Here is a 20466-nt window from a genome sequence, read left to right on the forward strand (position 1 = left end):
GTCTAAATATCATTCTTGTAAACATAACATTGTAGTCCCTCCAGGGCCAATCTACCCTTCCTAAGGTGTACTGACCAGAGTTGCTCACAATACTCCAAGTGGAGTCTAACCAGGGTTTTGTACAACTGCAGCATAACCTCTGCATCCTTGTATTCCAGCCAGCGTTCCATTAGCCTTCCTGATTACATTCTGCACTCGTTTCTGACTTTTTAAAGATTTGTGCACCTGAACCCCCAAGTCTCTTTGGCCGTTCACTGTATTTAACTTCATCCAGTCTAGAGAGTATCCTAACCTATCATTTCTCATTCCTAAAATGGATAAACTAACATTTGCTTATATTATGTTGCTTGCATAGCTTTGCCCTTTCACATAGTCGATCAATATCTGTAGTGTTTGGAAGAAGGTGGACCACATAGAATGTGAGTTCCCTGACTGGGGCTGTTAACCTAGTCCAATCAGGAAGCCCTGGCTGACAGATTGCAACAGGAGTCTTCAGGGATTCAGGTCACTCCAGGCACCTGCTCTGAGCTAGTGTTGTGTACTGTGTAAATAAAGGGTGATCTGGTAATGTGATACTGACCTCTGTGGAGTTATTTTGATATCCCTTTGTAATTTTATGCTATCCTCTAACTGTCTACGTGGCTGACCAACTTTGTGTCATCAGCAGGTTTAGATACATGGCTTTCTGTGTTATTATCCAAGTTGTTAATAAATACAGGAAGTCCCCGGGTTACGAACGAGTTCCATTTTTCAGTCTGTTTTTAAGTCAAATTTGTAAGAACAGTTACGTTCATTTCACATCTAGCATCAATTAGTCAAATGCTTGTCTTAGTATATAGTACATTTTTTACCTAAAATATCTTAAATATAATAAAACAGTAATTATTATACAGTAGACTGTATACCTTTATTCCTGATGAAGGGCTTATGTCCAAGATGTTAATTCTCCTGTTCCTCGGATGCTGCCTGACCTGCTGTGCTTTTCCAACACCACACTCTCGACTCTGATCTCCAGCATCTGTGTCCTCACTTTCTCCTACAGTAGACTGTAGCCTAACGCTTTTCCAATGTTTGTTGGTATTTCACCTCTCTCTGATCACTTTATTATTTACACTTTTGTTTCAATCGTGATTGTTTTCCTTTTCTTTGATAAATCACCATCGACTTGCATCCGATTTAGCTTTGAAGCCATGATTACGAGGGGAAACACACAGGAAAATTTAAGTCAAAGCACAAGGCACACAAGAATGTTTACGCGATCCGAATTAAAATGGCGTCGATGGTGTGGCGTTGTTCTCCCTCGGGCTGACGAACCGCTGAAAATGCGCAGTATTTTGAGCGTCAGGCAAAGTAGTCAGCCCATTTGTTGGCACAAACCATTGTATGTAACTCAAATTTTCTAAATTAATAAGCTTTACGGAGGTCAGTTTGTAAAAATGAGCGCTCGTAAGTCGGGGAAAACCTGTAATGCGAATAATCGAGGCTGTAAAGCAAATCCTTGTGGGAGACCACTGGCCACATCTGGCCAATGTAAGGACCAACTCATTATCCCTACTTCCTGCCACTCAATCGGTTTCCCAGCCATGTGAGAAACTTGGAGTTGCTGGTGCGGTTCTCATTGGGGAACATGATGTGGACTGGAGCTGGGCAGAGATCTGATCGAGGTCAGCTCACAGACACTAGGGATCTGGACAGAGTAGATAGGGAGTGTCTAGTCCCATTGGGGAAGGAGTTGAGAACCCAAGGAATTCAAGATGACTAGCAAAAGGAGTAATGGGTCGGGAATGTGTTACCTGGGAAGGAGGAAGAGGCAGATACAACTGGGGCTTTCAAGAGGGAATTGGAAAGGCATTTGAAGGGAGAACTATTGCAGGAGTAGAATTGGGAATGCTGGCGTTGCTGTTGCAAAGATCTGAGATGGGCTGAATGTCCTCCTCCAGTGCTGTAATCAGGCCGAGGTGCTGCAAAAAGGAAAGTGACAGGTGAGGGGTTTCCCCAGTCAGCTCAATGCACAGGGAGAATGTAGAGCTGTATTAGCCTAAATCCATCTAATCATGCGCATTACTCCCACTTCTATTAGCTCTCCAGGAGAACCTCAATGGGCTGAATGGCCTCTTCCTGCGCTGTTTGAGGATTCCTTTTTTTAAAACGTTCACTCACCGTACATGGGCGTCCCTGGCTAGCCTAAAAGACAATTGTAATGAACTCATGAGCCAATTTGCACACAGCAAGCTCCCACTGACAAAGCAATGATGACCAGATTTTGTAGTCTTGATTGAAGGATCCATGTGCACCAGGATAATTGGAAAGATCAAAGAACTGCGGCTGCTGGAGATCTGAAACAAGGAAAAACAGAAAGTGCTGGAAAAACTCAGCAGGTCTGGCGTTGTCTGTGGTGAGGAAACAAGAGCTAATGTCTTGAGACCAGGGTGACACCTCTTCAGAACATTAACGCTGTTTCTCTCTCCACCAGACGTGCTGAGTTTCTCCAGTGATTTCTGATTTTGGAGAAGACCCCTGTAGTGTTGATAGTGGTGAAGTTAGAGGGCTACGGAGATAGAGCTGGAGACTGGGACTAGCTGGGTACCTCTTTTGGGAGCCAGCACTGACAGTGATGGGTCAAATGGCCTCCTGTGCTATACTATTTGATGATTCTTCAGAATGTTAGCATAGGATCTCTTGTATGGGGTTGATGGGGCGTCTGTTTAACATGTCATGCAGAAAGCATCACCCCTTCCACAGAACAGCACCCCATCTGTCGTACACATGACTGTCACTGGTGATTCATTTTGTGTACAAAGTCCTTGACTGGGATTCGAACCCAGAACCTCATGATGTAAAGGCCAGAAGGCTATCAACTGAGCCACAGCCAGAATAAAGCAGAGTGCGCTGAAAAGCGAAACGGATGAGAGAGAGGCGGCACAGTGGTCAGCACTGCTGCCTCACAGCACCAGGGACCCAGGTTCAATTCCACCCCTGGGCTGTGTGGGGTTTGCACATTCTCCCGGTGTCTGTGTGGGTTTCCTCCCACAGTCCAGTGAAGTGTAGGTTGAGTGGATTGGCCAGGCTCAATTGCCCGTAAGGTGCAGGCTCGGTGGGTTAGCCATTGGGAAATGCTGCAGAGGGTCAGTGTGAACCTGGTAGACTGAATGGTCTCTTCATGCGCTGTGGGGACCCTATGTTTTTGCATGTGTAGTGGCACGAGGATGCATTTATGACTTTCCTCAGCAGCCCTCCTCTTGGAGGGACATCTGATTTCCCAGGGAAGAGAGTAATTCCTGATATTGCTTGAGATACTTTTTACGAAAAGAGCTTGTTGTCCAAATGAATTGGCGAGGCTGTCTCTTTGACTCACTGCAAGCTGTTTATGGAATATTGTATTATAAAATGAGAAATTACTCGAAACTAATTGCAAGAGATCTTTGATTGAAATCTTTAATGTGATGGTTACAGTTGTGAGTGAGTGATTTTTCAGGTGAATCTAATTGAGGTTTTCATGATTGAAGTGGCTTCTGTGGATTGTAACATCTTTTCAATCTCTCTTTCCCATCATGTTGCTCTTCCTTTGTCTATCTCTGTGCTGTTCTCTCTTTTTGTTTTTGCATGTGGTTATTCTAGTTTCTCAATTTGCACATAGCACTATCAGATAACCAGTTGTATGACTAAAGGCAATCAAGTCAGCATGGGATGATTATTTTTGGATTGGAATGATGGCTTAGAGAAAGAGGGAAGGATGGTGGGGGTGTGGGGAAGGCGGAACTGAAAAGGTTGCTTGGAGACAGAAATGCTCATGCTGTGCTCAAATCTCTTGGGACGACTTGAAGATCCTTGTCCTGCAGAGTGCAGGCCAGTAGGATTCAGCTGGATAGCACCTTGTCAACTGGCACAGACACAATGGGCCAAATGGCCTCATTCTGTGTTACACATTTTCTGTGAAGAGGCAGGAGATTGGCACTAGCTAATAGGACCATAGGTTAGAATGCCTACAGTGTGGAAGCTGGCCATTTGATCCATCAAGTCCACACTGACCCTCTAAAGAGCATCCCCTACAGACCCACTATCCTGAACCTATCCCTATAACCCTGCATTTCCCATGGCCAATCTACCCAGCCTCCACACACTTGCATAGTCAGAGGCAACTGGAGCACCCGGAGGAAACCCACACAGACACGGGGAGAATGTGCAAACTCCACACAGACAGTCACCCGAGGCTGGAATTGACCCAGGTCCCTGGTGCTGTGAAAAAGGAGCGCTAACCATTGAGCCACCATGCTGCCCATCAGTCATAGACTTATACAGTATGACAAAGGCTATTTGGCCCAACTCATCCATGCCGACCAGGTTTCATAAACTGAACTAGTCAGGGCACATTGGGCCTCATCCTGTGTTGTAACTTCTCTGTGGAATGGCAAGTGATTGGCACCGGGTGATAGAACCAGTAGGGGTACGATGGGTTAAATGTCCTCCTTAAAAATTCTGTAGTATGACCAAATGGTCTGTGTGTTGGTAATGCTGGCTGAGGGACAGGGCTTAGGGATGATCACCCCTGCTGTTCTTCATCTGTCACCATGACGAACATGAGAGGGATGGTTAGGGCCTCGGTTTACCATCTGATCCAAGACATGGCACCTCTGACAGTGCAGGGCTCCTTCAGTTCTGCACTGGGAGCTGCAGCCTGGACCATGGGCCCCAGTCTCTGCAGTGGGACTCAAACCCATGATCTTCTGGCTGGGTGCCAAGAGTAGCACCAACAGAGCCGCACCTGGCTGCTGGTTTCAAAATACCTTCCGTTTGGAATTGTGTTATTGGGCACCAGGACTGAGGACAGAACGAGACTGTTCGACTGGCCCGTTCATTGTCAATTGGGATCTGTTCAGAGTGAACGGGAAGGAATGATTGGCTGGTACTGACAGGAAGTGAGTGTTGAGATGGAGTTGGGACTCTGCCATTCACAGGTTTTGCTGTTCTCTCTTGCTAGGATTGCCCACAGATCCTGCCCTCGACGGAGATTTTTATCCCAGTCGGAGTGGTCAAGCCAATCACGCTCGCTGCCAAGAATCTACCCCAGCCGCAATCAGGCCAACGCAGCTATGAGTGCATCTTCGACATCCAGGGGACCATGCATCGCGTGCCAGCTCTCCGGTTCAACAGCAGCAGTGTGCAGTGCCAGAACACCTCAGTAAGTTAACGGCGGGCAGCCTTGCCTGACCTAAGTTGGCGTGTGTCTTGTGTTTTACCCTTGCCATAGAATCGTACAGCACAGAAGTTGGCCCTTCGGTCCATCATGTCTATGCCGACCTATCCACATTAGTTCCACTTTACAGCACTCGGCCCGTAACCTTGATTGTTATGACATTTCCACTGCTCATCCGAGTATTTTATTAAAGGGAGTGAGGTCTCCCAGCTCCACCACCCTCCCGGGCAGTGCGTTCCACCAGCTTCTGGGTTTCCTTATTCAGTCATGGGCCCTGTGCCTAGCTGTCCCTTGAGAAGGTAGTGGTGAGCTGCCTTCTTGAACTGTTGCAGTCCACCTGCTGCAGATTGATCCACGGTGGCTCAGTGCTTAGTACTGCTTCCTCACAGTCCCCCAGACCCGGGTTCAATCCCACCCTCGGGTAACTGTCTGTGTGGAGTGTGCACCTTCTCCTCGTGTCTGTATGGGTTTGCTCTGGTTTCCTCCCATAGTCCAAAGATGCGCAGGTTAGGGTGGATTAGCCGTACTAAATTGCTCCATAGTGTCCAGGAATGTGTAGGTTAAATGGGAAGTATGGGGTAAGTCTGAGTGGAATGTTTTTGGAGAATCGGTGTGGACTTGTCGGGTCAAATGGCCTGTTTGCACACTTTAGGGATGCTATGAGCCTCAATTTCTGTCTCTCTCCCTCCCCTCCATCATTTACACCGCTTATGCCTCTCCCACTTTCCTTCCGTCCCTCTCCCTCTACTACTTCCCCTTTTTCCAATTCTGAATTGCCTTCTCTCTCCCCCATGGTCTCCTCCCTCTCCTTACCTGCACCTCTCTTTTTCCCCTCTAACTTCCCCTCTCTTTCCTTCTTCCTGTCTCTCTCTCTCACGCGCAATCTCTCTCTCTCCCTACCCCTCTCTTTTCTCTCTCTCCTGCTCTCCCTTCCTCCCTCTGTCTCCTTCCTCTCTCACCCTCCCCTCTCCTCTCCTTCACTCCCAATCTCTCTCCCTCTCTCCCCTTCCTCTCTCTCTCCCTCCCCCTCTCTTCTCCCTCACTCCTGCTCTCTCTCCCTCTCTATCTCTCTCTCTCCCCCTTCCCCTCTCCTCTCCCTCACTCCTGCTCTCTCTCCCCCTCAATCCTGCTCCTTCTCTCTCCCTCCTCCTCTCTTCTACCTCACTCCAGCTCTCCCTCCAGCTCTTTCCTTCCTCTCTCTCTCCCTCCCTCTCTCCCTCTCCTGCCCCTCACTCCCACTCGCTCCCTTTCTCTCCTTCCTCTCTCTGTCTCTCTCACACACACACTCTCTCTACCCCTCCCCCTCTCCTCTCCCTCTCTCCCTCTCTCTCCATTCCCCTCTCCTTTCCCTGTCTCCCTCTCTCTCCCCTTCTCCTCTCCCTCACTCCGCTCGCTCTCCCCCTCTCTCTCCTTCCTCTCTCTCCCCTACACTCTCTCTCCAACACCCACCCTCCCAGCGGTGTTTACTCTCCTATTGCTGCAGGACTCCCTGAAGCTGGTGAATCTGTGGCCAGCCAGCAGTCTGTCCCACTCTGTCAGACTGAGTGCAGAAATGAGCACTCCGCACTGACCGTGAAAGGGACGGCAGGACCCTCGCAGCTCCTGATTTGACAGAAACAAGTTGCCATTCTGAATGAGAAACCCCAATGAGTTGGAGCGACAATGGCGCAGTGTCCTCAGGAACAATGCGCTCACAAAGGAATGCATCAAGTTACTTCTTATCAAGATTGCCAGGGTTAATGACTAGGTTCCTGCTGTGTCCCACACTCAGACAATGCCAAGCAGCAGCAACACTATGTGAGGAGGCAGCACTTTGAGCTGAACTCTGTTCAATAGACACAGCTGATTTGTCCTCTTACAATGATGTACAGCTCCTCTCAATTGCGCCTTAGACTGGCTTTGTGTGTGTACAGTTTTTAACAAATAATAATCCAGTACATGGTCGATGGAGCATTGCAGTTCATGGAGGAACACTAACTGTTGAAATCATCTGGGCTAACTGTCTTCATTATCACTGCAGTTTGCAAAGCTGCTGAGCTTGACAAAGTGGACGTATTCATGATTGTGATTGAGTTTCTGACTGAGGGTCTTTTGTCAGTTCAACATATGCATGCGATGGAGGGGTCCCTACTGTAGGCACAGGTCAGGCATGACGTTCGTTAGTCAGTGACCAGGGGGTGAAGTGTGGGCTAGACGCTGGAAGGGGAGCAGGGCTGGGTGGGAGCGAGGTCAGATTTAGACGTGATCAACTTGGATCTCATTGCCTCTGTGTAACAGGCCATCTAAGCACCATGCAGGCAATTAACCCAGGGGTCTCCCTTCTGGCAGCTTCTCCCGAAGGTGTGTGGGTGTGTGTGGGTGTGTGTGGGTGTGTGTGCGTGTGTGTGCATGTGTGAGGGAGAGTGTGTGTGTGTGAGAGAGAAAGAGAGAGTGTGTGTGTGTGTGTGCGCGTGCATGTGTGAGGGAGAGTGTGTGTGTGAGAGAGAGAAAGAGAGAGAGTGTGTGTGTGTGATACAGAGTGTGTGTGATAGAGAGTGTGTGTGTGTGTGCATGTGTGAGGGAGAGTGTGTGTGTGTGACGGAGAGTGTGTGTGTGTGAGAGAGAAAGAGAGAGAGTGTGTGTGTGGGTGTGAGAGAGAAAGAGAGAGAGTGTGTGTGTGATAGAGAAAGAGAGAGAGTGTGTGTGGGTGTGAGAGAGAAAGAGAGAGAGTGTGTGTGTGATAGAGAAAGCGATAGAGTGTGTGTGTGTGAGAGAGAGAAAGAGATAGAGTGTGTGTGTGATAGAGAGTGTGTGTTAGAGAGTGTGTGTGTGAGAGAGAGAGTGTGTGGTGTGTGTGAGAGAGAGAGAGTGTGTGGTGTGTGTGAGAGAGAGAGAGTGTGTGGTGTGTGAGAGAGAGAGAGTGTGTGGTGTGTGCGAGAGAGAGTGTGTGTGTGTGAGAGAGAGGGAGAGAGAGAGTGTGTGTGTGTGAGAGAGAGGGAGAGAGAGAGTGTGTGTGTGTGAGAGAGAGGGAGAGAGAGAGTGTGTGGTGTATGTGAGAGAGAGGGAGAGAGAGAGTGTGTGGTGTATGTGAGAGAGTGTGTGTGTGAGAGAGAGAGGGAGAGAGAGAGAGTGTGTGTGTGAGAGAGAGAGGGTGAGAGAGTGTGTGTGTGTGTGTGAGAGATTGTGTGTATGTGGGTGAGAGAGAGTGTGTGTGTGTGTGTGTGGGGTGGGGTGGTGTTGTCTGGAATGCATGGCCTGGTAGTTGAGGCAGGAGACCTCACAACCTTTAAAAATACCTGGAAGAGCACTTGAGTTGTCATCACATTCAGGGATATGGGCCCAGTGCTGGAGAGTGGGATTAATGTAGATTAATCAATTCGGACTCAATGGGCCGAAGAGCCTCTCCTGTGCTGTGCGAATCTCTCACTTGATGACTCTAAGTGCGTAGCTTTGGCTAAATTAGATGGCACTCCCACCACTGAGTTTGGACACCATGGTCTCAAGCTCCAGGCATTTCAGGGGAAAATGTACCCTGACACTCTCTGCTGTACTTGTATGCATGAATATACACACAATAATAGGCCATTCGGCCCTCAAACCTACTTTGTCATTCAAATCCATGTTCCTGCCCACCTTGATAACATTACAACTCCTGGCTTCATAAAAATCTGCTCACCATGACCTTAAAAATAATAAAGGACTCTGCTCCCACCTTTTTCAGGATGAAAATTCTAAAAGACTCACGGTCCTGTGAGGGAAGAATATTCTCCCAACTTCTGTCTCAAAAGGGTGAGCCCTTATTTTGAAACAGTGACCACAAATTTGAGATTCTCCCACAATAGGAATCATCCTTTCCACACACACCCTCTGAAGTCCCCTCAATCCTGCCCGGTTCAACCAAGGCAGGCTCTTACTATTCGAAACTCCCGTAGATTCAAGCCAAATCTGGTCTCATCATTTTCACAGTTTAAAGTGCCAGCATTTTGCATGAGATGTTGAACCTTAACCCCAGCTGTCCTCTTAGGGGTAAAGCCCCACTAAATGTTTCAGAGAAGAACCAGCAAGCTCTGCTCAGTATCCTGGCTAACACTTACTCCTCAATCCACGCTTGCACCTAATGACCTGGCCAGTTGCTTCATTACACTTGGGAGCTTGCTGCGCTTATATTATAGTAATGACCACACCAATGAAATACTTAATTAGTTATTCTTCAGATCATCATGAGGGGACAATTGACATGGTAGCTTTTCCCAGAGCTTGATCGCCAGCGTGTGATCCCCTAACTATAACCCTAACCCGAAACCTAACTCTAACATTTACCATAACCCTAATCTGAAAACTAACGCCAACCCTAACCTTAACCTTAACCCTAGCGCTAATCCTAACCTTGACATTAACTCTAACCCTAACCCAAACACTAACCCTAACCCTAGCCTTAACCCTAACTCTAACCCTAACCCAAACCCTAACCCGAAACCTAACTCTAACCTTTACCATAACCCTAATCTGAAAACTAACGCCAACCCTAACCTTAACCTTAACCCTAGCGCTAATCCTAACCTTAACATTAACTCTAACCCTAACCCAAACACTAACCCTAACCCTAGCCTTAACACTAATCTTAACCCTAACCTGAAACCTAAATCAAACTCTAACCCTAACCTTAGCCATAACCTTAACCCTGATTCTTACTCCTGATCCTAACCCTAACCTTAACTTTGTCATAGAGTTGGGCTGATATTGTCTGAGGAATAGGATTTATAGAGGTCTGCATTGCAGAAGAAGGCCCTTCGGCTCATCTAGTTTTTGCCGGTCTTAAGACCAAAAAGACGCAGGTATAGAAGTGGGCCATTCAGCCCGTCAAGTCTGCCCTACCGTTCAAAGAGATCCTGATGGATATGATCCTCCTCAATTCCACTTTCCTGCCTTTTCCCCGTAACCCTGGATTCCCCTTCCTGATTAAAAATCTCAGCCTTGAATACACTTACTGACCCAGCCTTGACAGCCCTCTGTGATATAGAATTCCACAGATTCACTCCCTCTCTGAAGAGAAGAAATTCTTCCTCATCTCTGTCTTCAGTGGGTGATCCCTCATTCTAAAATGATCCCCTCTGGTCCAGGACTCTTCCCCCAGTGGGAGACAACCTGTCCATGTCGACCCTGTCAAGGCTTAGGAATCTTGCCTCTCACTCTCTGAAATTCCAATGAGTAAAGGCCCAACCTACTCAACCTCTCTCCATACGACAGTCCCTTCATACCTGGGATTAGTCTAGTGAACCTTGTTTGGACTGCTTCCAATGCCTGTTTATCTTTCCTTTGATAAGGAGTGCAAATCTGTTTATAGTGACATAGAAAAACAGGAGGGGGAGTAGGCAATTTGGCCTTTGTCTACTGCTGTTGTTCACTATGATCATGATTATACAATATTTCAGCTGTGATCTAAGACCTTATCTAGTTTTAGTGAAACCTCCCAACATTTATACTCCATTCCCTTTGAAATAAAGGTGAATATTAATTTTACCTTCCTCATTACTCGCTGAATAAATGCTAGCTTTTCCCTATTGCTTTGAAATGTGATAAAGTTGGGTTTATTATTGAAGCAAAAGAATAGCCTTGCTCTTTCTTTATTTTGTCGAATTACACGGAATCCCTACAGTGTGATAACAGGCTCTTCGGCCCAACAACTCCCTGAAGGGTAACCCACCCAGATCCATTCCCCTACCCTATTATCTGCCCCGACCGATGTACTTAGCCTACACATCCCTGAACAACACGGGCACTTTAGCATGGCCAATCCACCCTAACCTGCATATCTTTGGATTGTGGGAGGGAACCCACGCTGACACGGGGAGAATGTGCAAACTCCATGCAGACAGCCACCTGAGGCCGGAATCAAACCTGGGTCCCTGGCACTGTGAGGCAGCAGTGCTAACCACTGAGCCACAGTGCCACCCCACCCTGTTGTGGGATATAGGCCAATATTTATTGCCCATCCTGAATTGCGCACTGTGCTGTTAAGATTTGAGCACGTTATTGTGGGTCTGGAGTCACATGCAGGCCTGACTGGGTAAGGGCAACAGATTTTCCTCCTTAAAGGGCATTAGTGACATAGCTGAATCTCCGTCTCTGCTACTCCTGGATTGATATAAATGCCATTGATGAGATATTAGACACTGGCCCCTCATGAAGTGAGGTGAAAAGCTATTGGAAGTCGTTAAGAATCCGGACTCTGAATGATCAGATGTCCCGTGACAACTCAATATGATTGAAGTTGCTGTGTGGTGAGTGATAGGAAAATGCATCTGCGGCGTTTTCACCAGGCAGTCTCAGGTGGACACCAGCTGTAACATCACCAAGCAGTGCCCAAAGTCATGCCCTAACCTCTGGGCATCATTGATTAGATTAGATTAGATTAGATTCCCTACAGCGTGGAAACAGGCCCTTCAGCCCAACCAGTCCACACCGCTCTAAGTGAGTCTGTGATGAAACCAGTCCAGGGTGCCCGGGTCAAGGTGAATCACAGAATCAGACAGTACAAAAGAAGCCTTTCAGCCCATCAAGCCTGTACTGCCAGAAATAACATACTACTTAATACTAATCCCATTTTGCTGCACCAGCCTTGACTGTGCTGACATTACAAGTGCCTACCCAAATACTTTTTAAAGGTTGTGAGGTTACCTACCTCACCTACCGTCTGAGACAGTGCATCCCAGATTCTCTCCACCCCCCCCCCCCCACCCTCTGGGTGAAAAAGATTTTCCTCTAATCCCCTATAAACCTCCTGCCTTTGACTTTAAGATGATTCTCCCATGTTATTGACCCTTCGACAAGATCTATCCCCCCCCCCCCCCCCCCAACAACCATCTCTGCTCTAAAGAAAACAACCTGAGCTTATCCACTTATCCAGCCTTTCTTCATTGCTGAAATGCTCCAGTCCGGTCAACCCCCTGGTGAATATCCCTTGCACTCCCTCCAGTACAATCCCATCCTTCCTACAGTGCAGTGACCAGAACTGTACACAGTAATCCAGCTGTGGCCTCACTAAAGTCATAGAGTCATAGAGATGTACAACATGGAAACAAACGCTTCGGTCCAACCCGTCCATGCCGACCAGATATCCCAACCCAATCTAGTCCCACCTGCCAGCACCCGGCCCATATCCCTCCAAACCCTTCCTGTTCATACACCCATCCAAATGCCTTTTAAGTGTTACAATTGTACCAGCCTCCACCACTTCCTCTGGCAACTCATTCCATATACGTACCACCCTCTGTGTGAAAATGTTGCCCCTTAGGTCTCTTTTATATCTTTCTCCTCTCACCCTAAACCTCGAGTTCTGGACTCCCCCATCCCAGGGAAAAGACCTTGTCTATTTATCCTATCCATGCCCCTCATAATTTTGTAAACCTTTATAAGGTCACCTATCAGCCCTGTCGAGCAGTTGTGCCACAACTGACGAAGACAAGTAAGGGCTGTCTTTTCCTGAAGGGCGGGTCAGTTTGACTTCAGCGGCCGGTTGCATCAATGGGAGAGGGAACTTGTGCCAGTGTGCAGTCTGGGGACAGATTTCCACCGTGCCCCCCTGTACCTGATCTCTAGGCGATGGTGCAAACAGTCAAGGCATTGAGGCTGGTAGAGAGCCCAGATTCGAACTGCGTTGGCCGAGTTCAGAGAGCAGTCGTGTGGGACCTATGCCAGTCAGATATTTGACCGGCTGGAGTTACTGGGCATCTGAATGAATAGCGCAGTGTTTTGCAGTGAATGTACTCACACCGCTCTTGACACAATCCATGGCTAACGCCTGTCCCCCACACATGTGGTTTGTATTGTTATTACCTGATTCTGTCTGTTTGTTAAATCTTAGTCTTGGGGAGTGGGGCACTTCCTAATGAGTGTCCGGTTCAAAGGCTCCCTTGTTGAAGAAGAATAGAAAGAAAGCTTTGTATAAATAACATCTTCCACAACATCAGCGCGTCTGAGAGCCAGTGAAATATTTTCCAAAGTGTCAACACTGTCGTATCGTAAGGAGTGAGACAGCAAGCGTGTGCACAGCAAGCTCCCACAACCAGTGAAGATTGGATTAGATTAGATTCTCTACAGTCTGGAAACAGGCCCTTTGGCCCAACAAGTCCACACTGATCCTCCGAAGAGTAACCCACTCACATCCATTTCCCTCTGACTAATGCATCTAGCATTATGGGCAATTTAGCATGGCCAACTCACCTGACCTGCACAGTTTTGGATTCTGAGAGGAAACCGGAGCACCTGGAGGAAAGCTACGCAGACACAGGGAAAATGTGCAAACTCCACATACCCTGTTACCTGAGGCTGGAATCGAACCTAGGACCTTGATGCTGTGAGGCAGCAGTGCTAATCACTCAGCCACCGTGCCGTCCAAAAGTAAAGCAAAGAAATCAAAACAGACATTACTGGAGAAACTCAGCAGGTCATCGAGTCATACGAACTGTACGGCATGGAAACAGACCCTTCGGTCCAACTCCTCCATGCTGACCAGATATCCTAAATTTCCAGCATTTGGCCCATATCCCTCTAAACCCTTCCTATTCATGTGACCATCCAGATGCCTTTAAAATGTGGCAATTGTGCCAGTCTCCACCACTTCCTCTGGCAGTTCATTCCATACGCACACTGCCCTCTGTGCGAAAAAGTTACCTGGTCTGGCAGCATATGTGGAGAGAAATCAGAGTTAATGTTTTGGGTCTAGAGACCCTTCTTCAGAACTGTTGAATGAGCAGGGAATGACATGGAAGTGGGGACTGAGAAGAAATGTTGCAGTAAATTAAACACTCAAACTAAATAAAGAACTGCAGGTGCTGGAAATCTGACGGATTATCCGATATTGCTAGAGAAACTCAGCAGGTCAGGTATCATTTGGGGTGTGAGAGAGAGAGAGAAACTGAGTTAACTAGTGTTCTGAAGAGGAGACATTTTGGACTTGAAATGTTGACTCTCTTACTCTCTCTCTCTTTCTCTCTTTCTCCCCCCCCACCAGATGACCTGCTGAGTTTTTCCAGCGATTTCTGTTAATCTGTCAGATTTCCAGGACCCACAGTTCTTTGTTTTAGTGTTTAATTCATTGAAACATCTTTTCTCAGTCCCCAGTTCCACTTCATTCTCTGTTTGTTCGAAAGTTCTGAAGAAGGGTCACTGCTCATCTGTGGAGAGAGCGAGAGAGACAAAAACAGAGTCTAGTGGGCGGCACAGTGGTTAGCACTGCTGCCTCACAGCGCCAGAGACCCGGGTTCAATTCCCACACCAGGCGACTGACTGTGTGGAGTTTGCACGTTCTCCCCGTGTCTGCGTGGGTTTCCTCCGGGTGCTCTGGTTTCCTCCCACAGTCCAAAGATGTGCAGGTCAGGTGAATTGGCCATGCTAAATTGCCCGTAGTGTTAGGTAAGGGGTAAATGTAGGGGTATGGGTGGGTTGCGCTTCGGCGGGTTGGTATGGACTTGTTGGGCCGAAGGGCCTGTTTCCACACTGTAAGTAATCTAATCTAATTAGAGTGGTACTAGAAAAGCACAACAGGTCAGGCAGCATCCAAGGGGCAGGAAAATTGACGTTTTGGGCCAAAGTCCTTCGTCAGGAATGAGAAAAAACAGAGTTAACTAGCGTTCTGAGGAGGAGTCATTTTGGACTTGAAACATTAACTCTGTTTCTCTCTCCATAAATGCTGCCAGACCTGCTGAGTTTCTCCAGCAATTTCTGTTTTGGTTTCAGATTTCCAGCAGAATGTTGCTTTATAATGCTGTGAGGCCGGGATGGGGAGGTGTTAGATGACAGGAGAGCAGGTTTGCAACGTGGCTTGACACTAATTGTTACAGGTTCAATTCCTGCTGAGGTGACCATGAAGTTTGCCTCCTGTCTAGCCTCACCCCTCACCCGTGACATAGTGACCTTCAGGTTAAGCTCACCACCTGTTGCTTGTCTCTTTGTCCTGTTCCAGATATAATCATCACACTTACAGTCAGGTCTGTGTACACAGATTAGAAATCAAAGGTTTGGTATATCCACTACCAGGATAGTGACAGTAAAGTGATTTGGAGTAAAGTAAGTCAAGTGGACAGTAAAGTGAGCCTCAGACATAGTCTGGATCATTGATGAGTATCATTCTGCAAAGGGCTGCCTTTAAGTCAGCAAATATTTTTGCTTCCAAACTTGATATAGTGATAGAAAACAGTAACAGGGAAAGGTTGAGAGAGTTGGGGGATGGAGGTGGGACTGATTGGGTGAACAGTGATCAATAATCCTGAGTTTAGTGAACAGTGAGCTGTGGACATCTATGAAGGTAGTACCTCAGCACAGTGCAATTGTCAGGGTTAGAGGGTTTGAGCTGTGGGGAGAGGCTGAATAGGTTGGGCTGTTTTCTGTGGAACGTCAGAGGCTGAGGGATGACCTTATAGAGGTTTATGAACTCATGAGGGACATGGATAGGGTAAATGGACAAGGTCTTTTTCTCAAGATAGAGGGATCCCAAACGAGAGGGCATAGGTTTAAGTCGAGAGGGGTAAGATTTAAAAGGGACCTGAGGGGCCACCTTTTCACAGGTATGGAACAAGCTGCCAGAGGAAGTGGTGGAGGCTGGTACAATTATATCATTTAAAAGGCATCAGGATGGCTATCTATCGTCAGAGACAAAATAGACTTACAGGTCTGTTTCCATTCTGTGTGACTATAAATCTAAATTACTTTGATCACTCTCCATGTGTTTTGCGAAGAATCTTGTGAACTTCATGTCCTGTGTCGATCAGTTGGCTTATCCTTTTGAGTAGATCAAAATCCTCAGTAATGTGGCTTCGGTTCTGAGCTCTGGATAAATATGCTATTGACCGTCTCTGAGGTTCGATAGCCTAATTGCACTGCTCTTAAGATCTCCCTTTTTCTTATAAGATGGTAAAAGACATAATTAACTATTGATTAATCCTTGCCCGTCACCAGATTTGTACTTGTAGTTTTAACTGACTTTGCTATTCTGTCCCTCTGCTGATTCTTGGTGTGATTGACAACGCGCTTGTAGATTGAATTCCCTCAGCTTCTACCTACCTCTCTCTCATCCCTCCATGAATATGGTCAATATTGGAATGTGGATCTAGACAGACACAGAAAGAGCTTACATTATTATAGCACCTTTCTTAATCTCAGGAACGACCCAAAACCTTGTATAGCCAATTCATGTACTTCTGAAACGTAACCACTGTTATACTGAGGGAAATGTAGCAAACAATTTGTACACAGCAAGCTCCCACAGATAGCACTGTGTTGATGACCCGATGATCTGTTTCGATTATTGTTAAAAAAAGATGCATTTTGCCAAAGTTTTTCATCGTGTACTCGTCAGAACAATTTACAAGAATACCAACTCAAGGAGAAACCCATAATTGAAACTGCATGTGAGGAGAGTGCTGATTGGATGGCAAATGGTCCCCAGTAGAGTTGTTGCCATGGAGTTTGCACCAATTAAAAATGAGTCCACTTTCCAACCAATCAGAATTCTCCTGTACATCATAACTGTTGGGTTTCCCCTTGAATTTGTATTCTTTCAAATTGTCCCAATGAGGACGTGGTGAAGAACTTTGACAAAATATATCTCATTTTAGGCAATTCTGAAGTTCTACCCTGCAAAGCAACAATTGTCTTTGTTGATCATGTTGACCGAGCGATAAATGCTGACCAGGAGTCTGGGTAGAATTCCCCTTTTCTTCTTTGAAACAGTACCGTGGTATCTTCCAGCAGAAAGTGAGGACTGCAGATGCTGGAGATCAGAGCTGAAAAATGTGTTGCTGGAAAAGCACAGCAGGTCAGGCAGCATCAAAGGAGCAGGAGAATCGACATAAGCCCTTCTTCAGGAATGAGGAGGGTGTGCCAAGCAGGCTAAGATAAAAAGTAGGGAGGAGGGACTTGGGGGAGGGGCATTGGGAATGCGATTGGTGGAAGGAGGTTAAGGTGAGGGTGATAGGCCGGAGAGGGGGTGTGGGCAGAGAGGTCGGGAAGAAGATTGCAGGTCAAGAGGGCGGTGCTGAGTCTGAGGGTTGGGACTGAGATAAGGTGGGGGGAGGGGAAATGAAGAAGCTGGAGAAATCTGCATTCATCCCTTGTGGTTGGAGGGTTCCTAGGCGGAAGATAAGGCGCTCTTCCTCCAGGCGTCGTGTTGCTATGGTCTGGCGATGGAGGAGGCCAAGGACCTGCATGTCATTGGCGGAGTGGGAGGGGGAGTTAAAGTGTCCAGCCACAGGGCAGTTGGGTTGGTTGGTGCGGGTGTCCCAGAGGTGTTCTCTGAAACGTTCCGCAAGTAGGCGGACTGTCTCCCCAATGTATCGGAGGCCACATCGGGTGCAGTGGATGCAGTAAATGATGTGTGTGGAGGTGCAGGTGTGACAGGGCAGACAGGACAATGATTTAACATTGTTTCTGAAAAGCAACCTTTGACAGTGCAGCATTCCCTTGGCGTTACAGAGACAGCGTCTGCCTCATTTTCCACAATGGGACTTGAACCCCATGATATTCTGATGAAGAGGGGAGATTGCTACAAACAGACCCACAAAGAGAGATCCTGGCAAAATAGCAATACTTGTTTATTCACTCATGTGATATGAGTTTTGCTGGCTGGGCCAACATTTATTATCCATCTCCAGTTTGCCAGGAGTGGGGGTGGGAGTGAGCTGCCTTCTTCAACCACGTAGCCCATGTGTTAGGTTGACCCACAATGTCTTAGGGAGGGAATTCCAGGATTTTGACCCAGCGACAGTGAAGGAACAGTGATATGTTTTCAAGTCAGGATGGTGAGTGGCTTAGAAGGGATCTAGCAGGAGGTGGTGCTCTCATGAATCTGCTGCCGTTGTCCTTCTAGATGGAAGTGGTCATGTGTCTGGACTGCCACTAGCTTCTTATTCCAACACACACTCTCAACTCTGATCTCCAGCATCTGCAGTCCTCACTTTCTACTCATTGGTTTTAAGTGAACTGCAAAGTCTTGTCCAAGGATGCCCTCCTTGAAGAAGTTCTCCTTCTCTCTCTAAAAGGATCTTAGTGGGTCCCCCGCTCACTGCACCCTCCCCAGGCCATCTCCTCTGCCCTGAAGCTCTTCAGCCACATCCTGAAGCAGACTCACTACCACAGCCACATCTCCTCCCTCAGCATTCCTGATGAAGGGCTCGTGCCCGAAACATTGATTCTCCCGCTACTCAGATGCTGCTTGACCTGCTGTGCCTTTCCAGCACCACACACTCGACTCTTAATGCAGATGCCCAGGTTAATGCTGTAGGAGCTTATCAGACCCATCGCAGCAGCCGGTGGGATTTAAATTCAATTAATGAATCTTGTCTTGGTGATGGTGGCCATGAAACTGTCATCTCCAACCCCTCCTGGTTCTCAAATGTTCTTTGGAGGAGGGAATCTGCCATCCTTATCTGTCCTGGCCTACATGTGACTTTTTCATAAATTCTCCACAGGATGTAGACATCGCTGGCTTGACCTGCATTTGTTGCCCAGCCCCAGTTGCCCATGGGTGAAGGTGTGTTACACACCACTCTAACTCCCTCCCTGATTGTTTCATGAGAATAAACCTTGTTGGTCTGGAGTCACATGTAGGCCAGGCCAGGTGAGGAAGACAAGAGTTCCCTCCCCAAAAGTGAACTTGATGGGTTTTCACAGCAGTGGTCATGTGGTCACTGGTAGGCTAGATTTTGACTGAATTCTAATTTCGCCATCTGCCATGTTGGGATTTGAACCCACATTCCCAGAATGTTAGTGTGGTGTTCTGGATTACTTGTCCAGTGACATTACCACTGCACCACCACCACCACCCCAAATTCTACTCCATACCAAGGTGGTTGACCCTTAACTGCCCTATGAAATGGTCTGGGCAAGCCATATAATTCAAACTGCGATGAACCCTTGGTGTCATGGTAGAATGGTCGCTGAAGGTTGACGTGCAGGTGCAGCAGCCAGTGAAAAAAGCTAATGGCATGCTTTTCACAGCGAGAGGATTTGGGTATTGGAGTAAGGATATTTTGCTGCAGTTACATAGGGCCTTGGTGAGGCTTTACCTTGAGTACTGTGTGCAATTTTGCTTTCCTAGTCTGAGGAGGGGCATTCGTGCTGTTGAGGGAATCCAGTGAAGCTTCACCAGACAGATTCCCAGGATGGCAGGACTGACCTATGAGGAAAGACTAGATCGACTGGGCTTGAATTCACCAGAATTTAGAAGAATAAGAGGGGATCTTATGGAAAAATATAAAATCCTGATGGGACTGGACAGGCTAGATGTGGGAAGAATGTTCCTGATATTGGGGAAGTATAGAGCTAGGAGTCACAGTATAAGAATAAGATGTATTCCATTCAGAAATGAGTTGAGGAAGAATTACTTCATTCAGAGAGTTGTGAACCTGTGGAATTCTCTCCCTCCGGAAGCTGTTGGGACCAGTTCATTAGATGCATTCAAGAGGGAGCTGGATCTGGCCCTTGTGGCTAAAGGGATTAAGGGGAATAGGGAGAGAGCGGGAATGGGATACTGAGTTTGCATGATCAGCCATGGTCATATTGAACGGTGGTGCAGGCTTGAAGGGCCGAATGGCCTACTCCTACCCCTATTTTCCATGTTTCTATGTTCTATATTTCTAAGGCCAATCAGAGATTGGCAATAGATGCTGTCCTGGTCATCAATGCCCAAGTCCTGCCAAAAAATACAATGGAAAGAAAAATGACCCCATTGTCTTTGATCACAAAGTGCTTCCTTTCAGATGTAGGATATTCATCTTGATGGAACAGCAGAGCTGTCTTAGATAAGGGGAGAGCGAGTGTGATATATTAAACTAACAGGCAGCGGCTAGATTGCAGCTCTTTGAAGCCCCATCGCTATAGTGACCTCTATTGTCATGGCTCTTCTAATCAGTGAGTCCATCTTAATGAGATTAGAACTTGTCTACTGAATAGAAATTTCAGCAGGCAATGTTTATTTCTGATGGAGAGATCAAATTAATCAGAAAAGTCTGGGTGAAATTGTGTTGCACTCCAGTATTCTTCCATGCGAATAAACCCTGTGTGTGTTTTGGTAAACTCCTGCTGACCATTGTACATTCAAAGAGGCAGATTCAAAATGGTGAACTCTGCAGTGGGTGGTACTGATGGACCTTAATTACGGCAAACCAATTTTCTTGCTGTTGGGTGTTAAAGTAAAGTGGTTTCTGACATGGACTTTCTCATTTCTTTGATCGCTGCTACCCTTTGTTGTCCCTGCCTTACTGCCCTTGAGAATCATAGAATCCCCACAGTGCAGA

General features: G+C 47.1%; 1 protein-coding gene across 3 annotated transcripts in view; it reads left to right on the forward strand.

Moving 5' to 3' along the window:
- LOC140483586 (plexin-A1-like) overlaps positions 1-20466 on the forward strand; it is a 555554-nt gene that overhangs the window by 306996 nt on the left and 228092 nt on the right. For 2 of the 3 annotated variants that reach the window (XM_072581813.1, XM_072581815.1), the window contains exon 10: positions 4979-5179. In XM_072581813.1, the coding sequence (XP_072437914.1) occupies positions 4979-5179 (201 nt within the window). Of the gene's footprint in view, positions 1-4978; positions 5180-6364; positions 7399-20466 lie in introns of those variants that run through there. The other variant, XM_072581816.1, reaches the window with a different exon arrangement.

Source organism: Chiloscyllium punctatum, chromosome 12 (assembly GCF_047496795.1).
Source record: "Chiloscyllium punctatum isolate Juve2018m chromosome 12, sChiPun1.3, whole genome shotgun sequence".
NCBI lineage: Eukaryota > Metazoa > Chordata > Chondrichthyes > Orectolobiformes > Hemiscylliidae > Chiloscyllium > Chiloscyllium punctatum.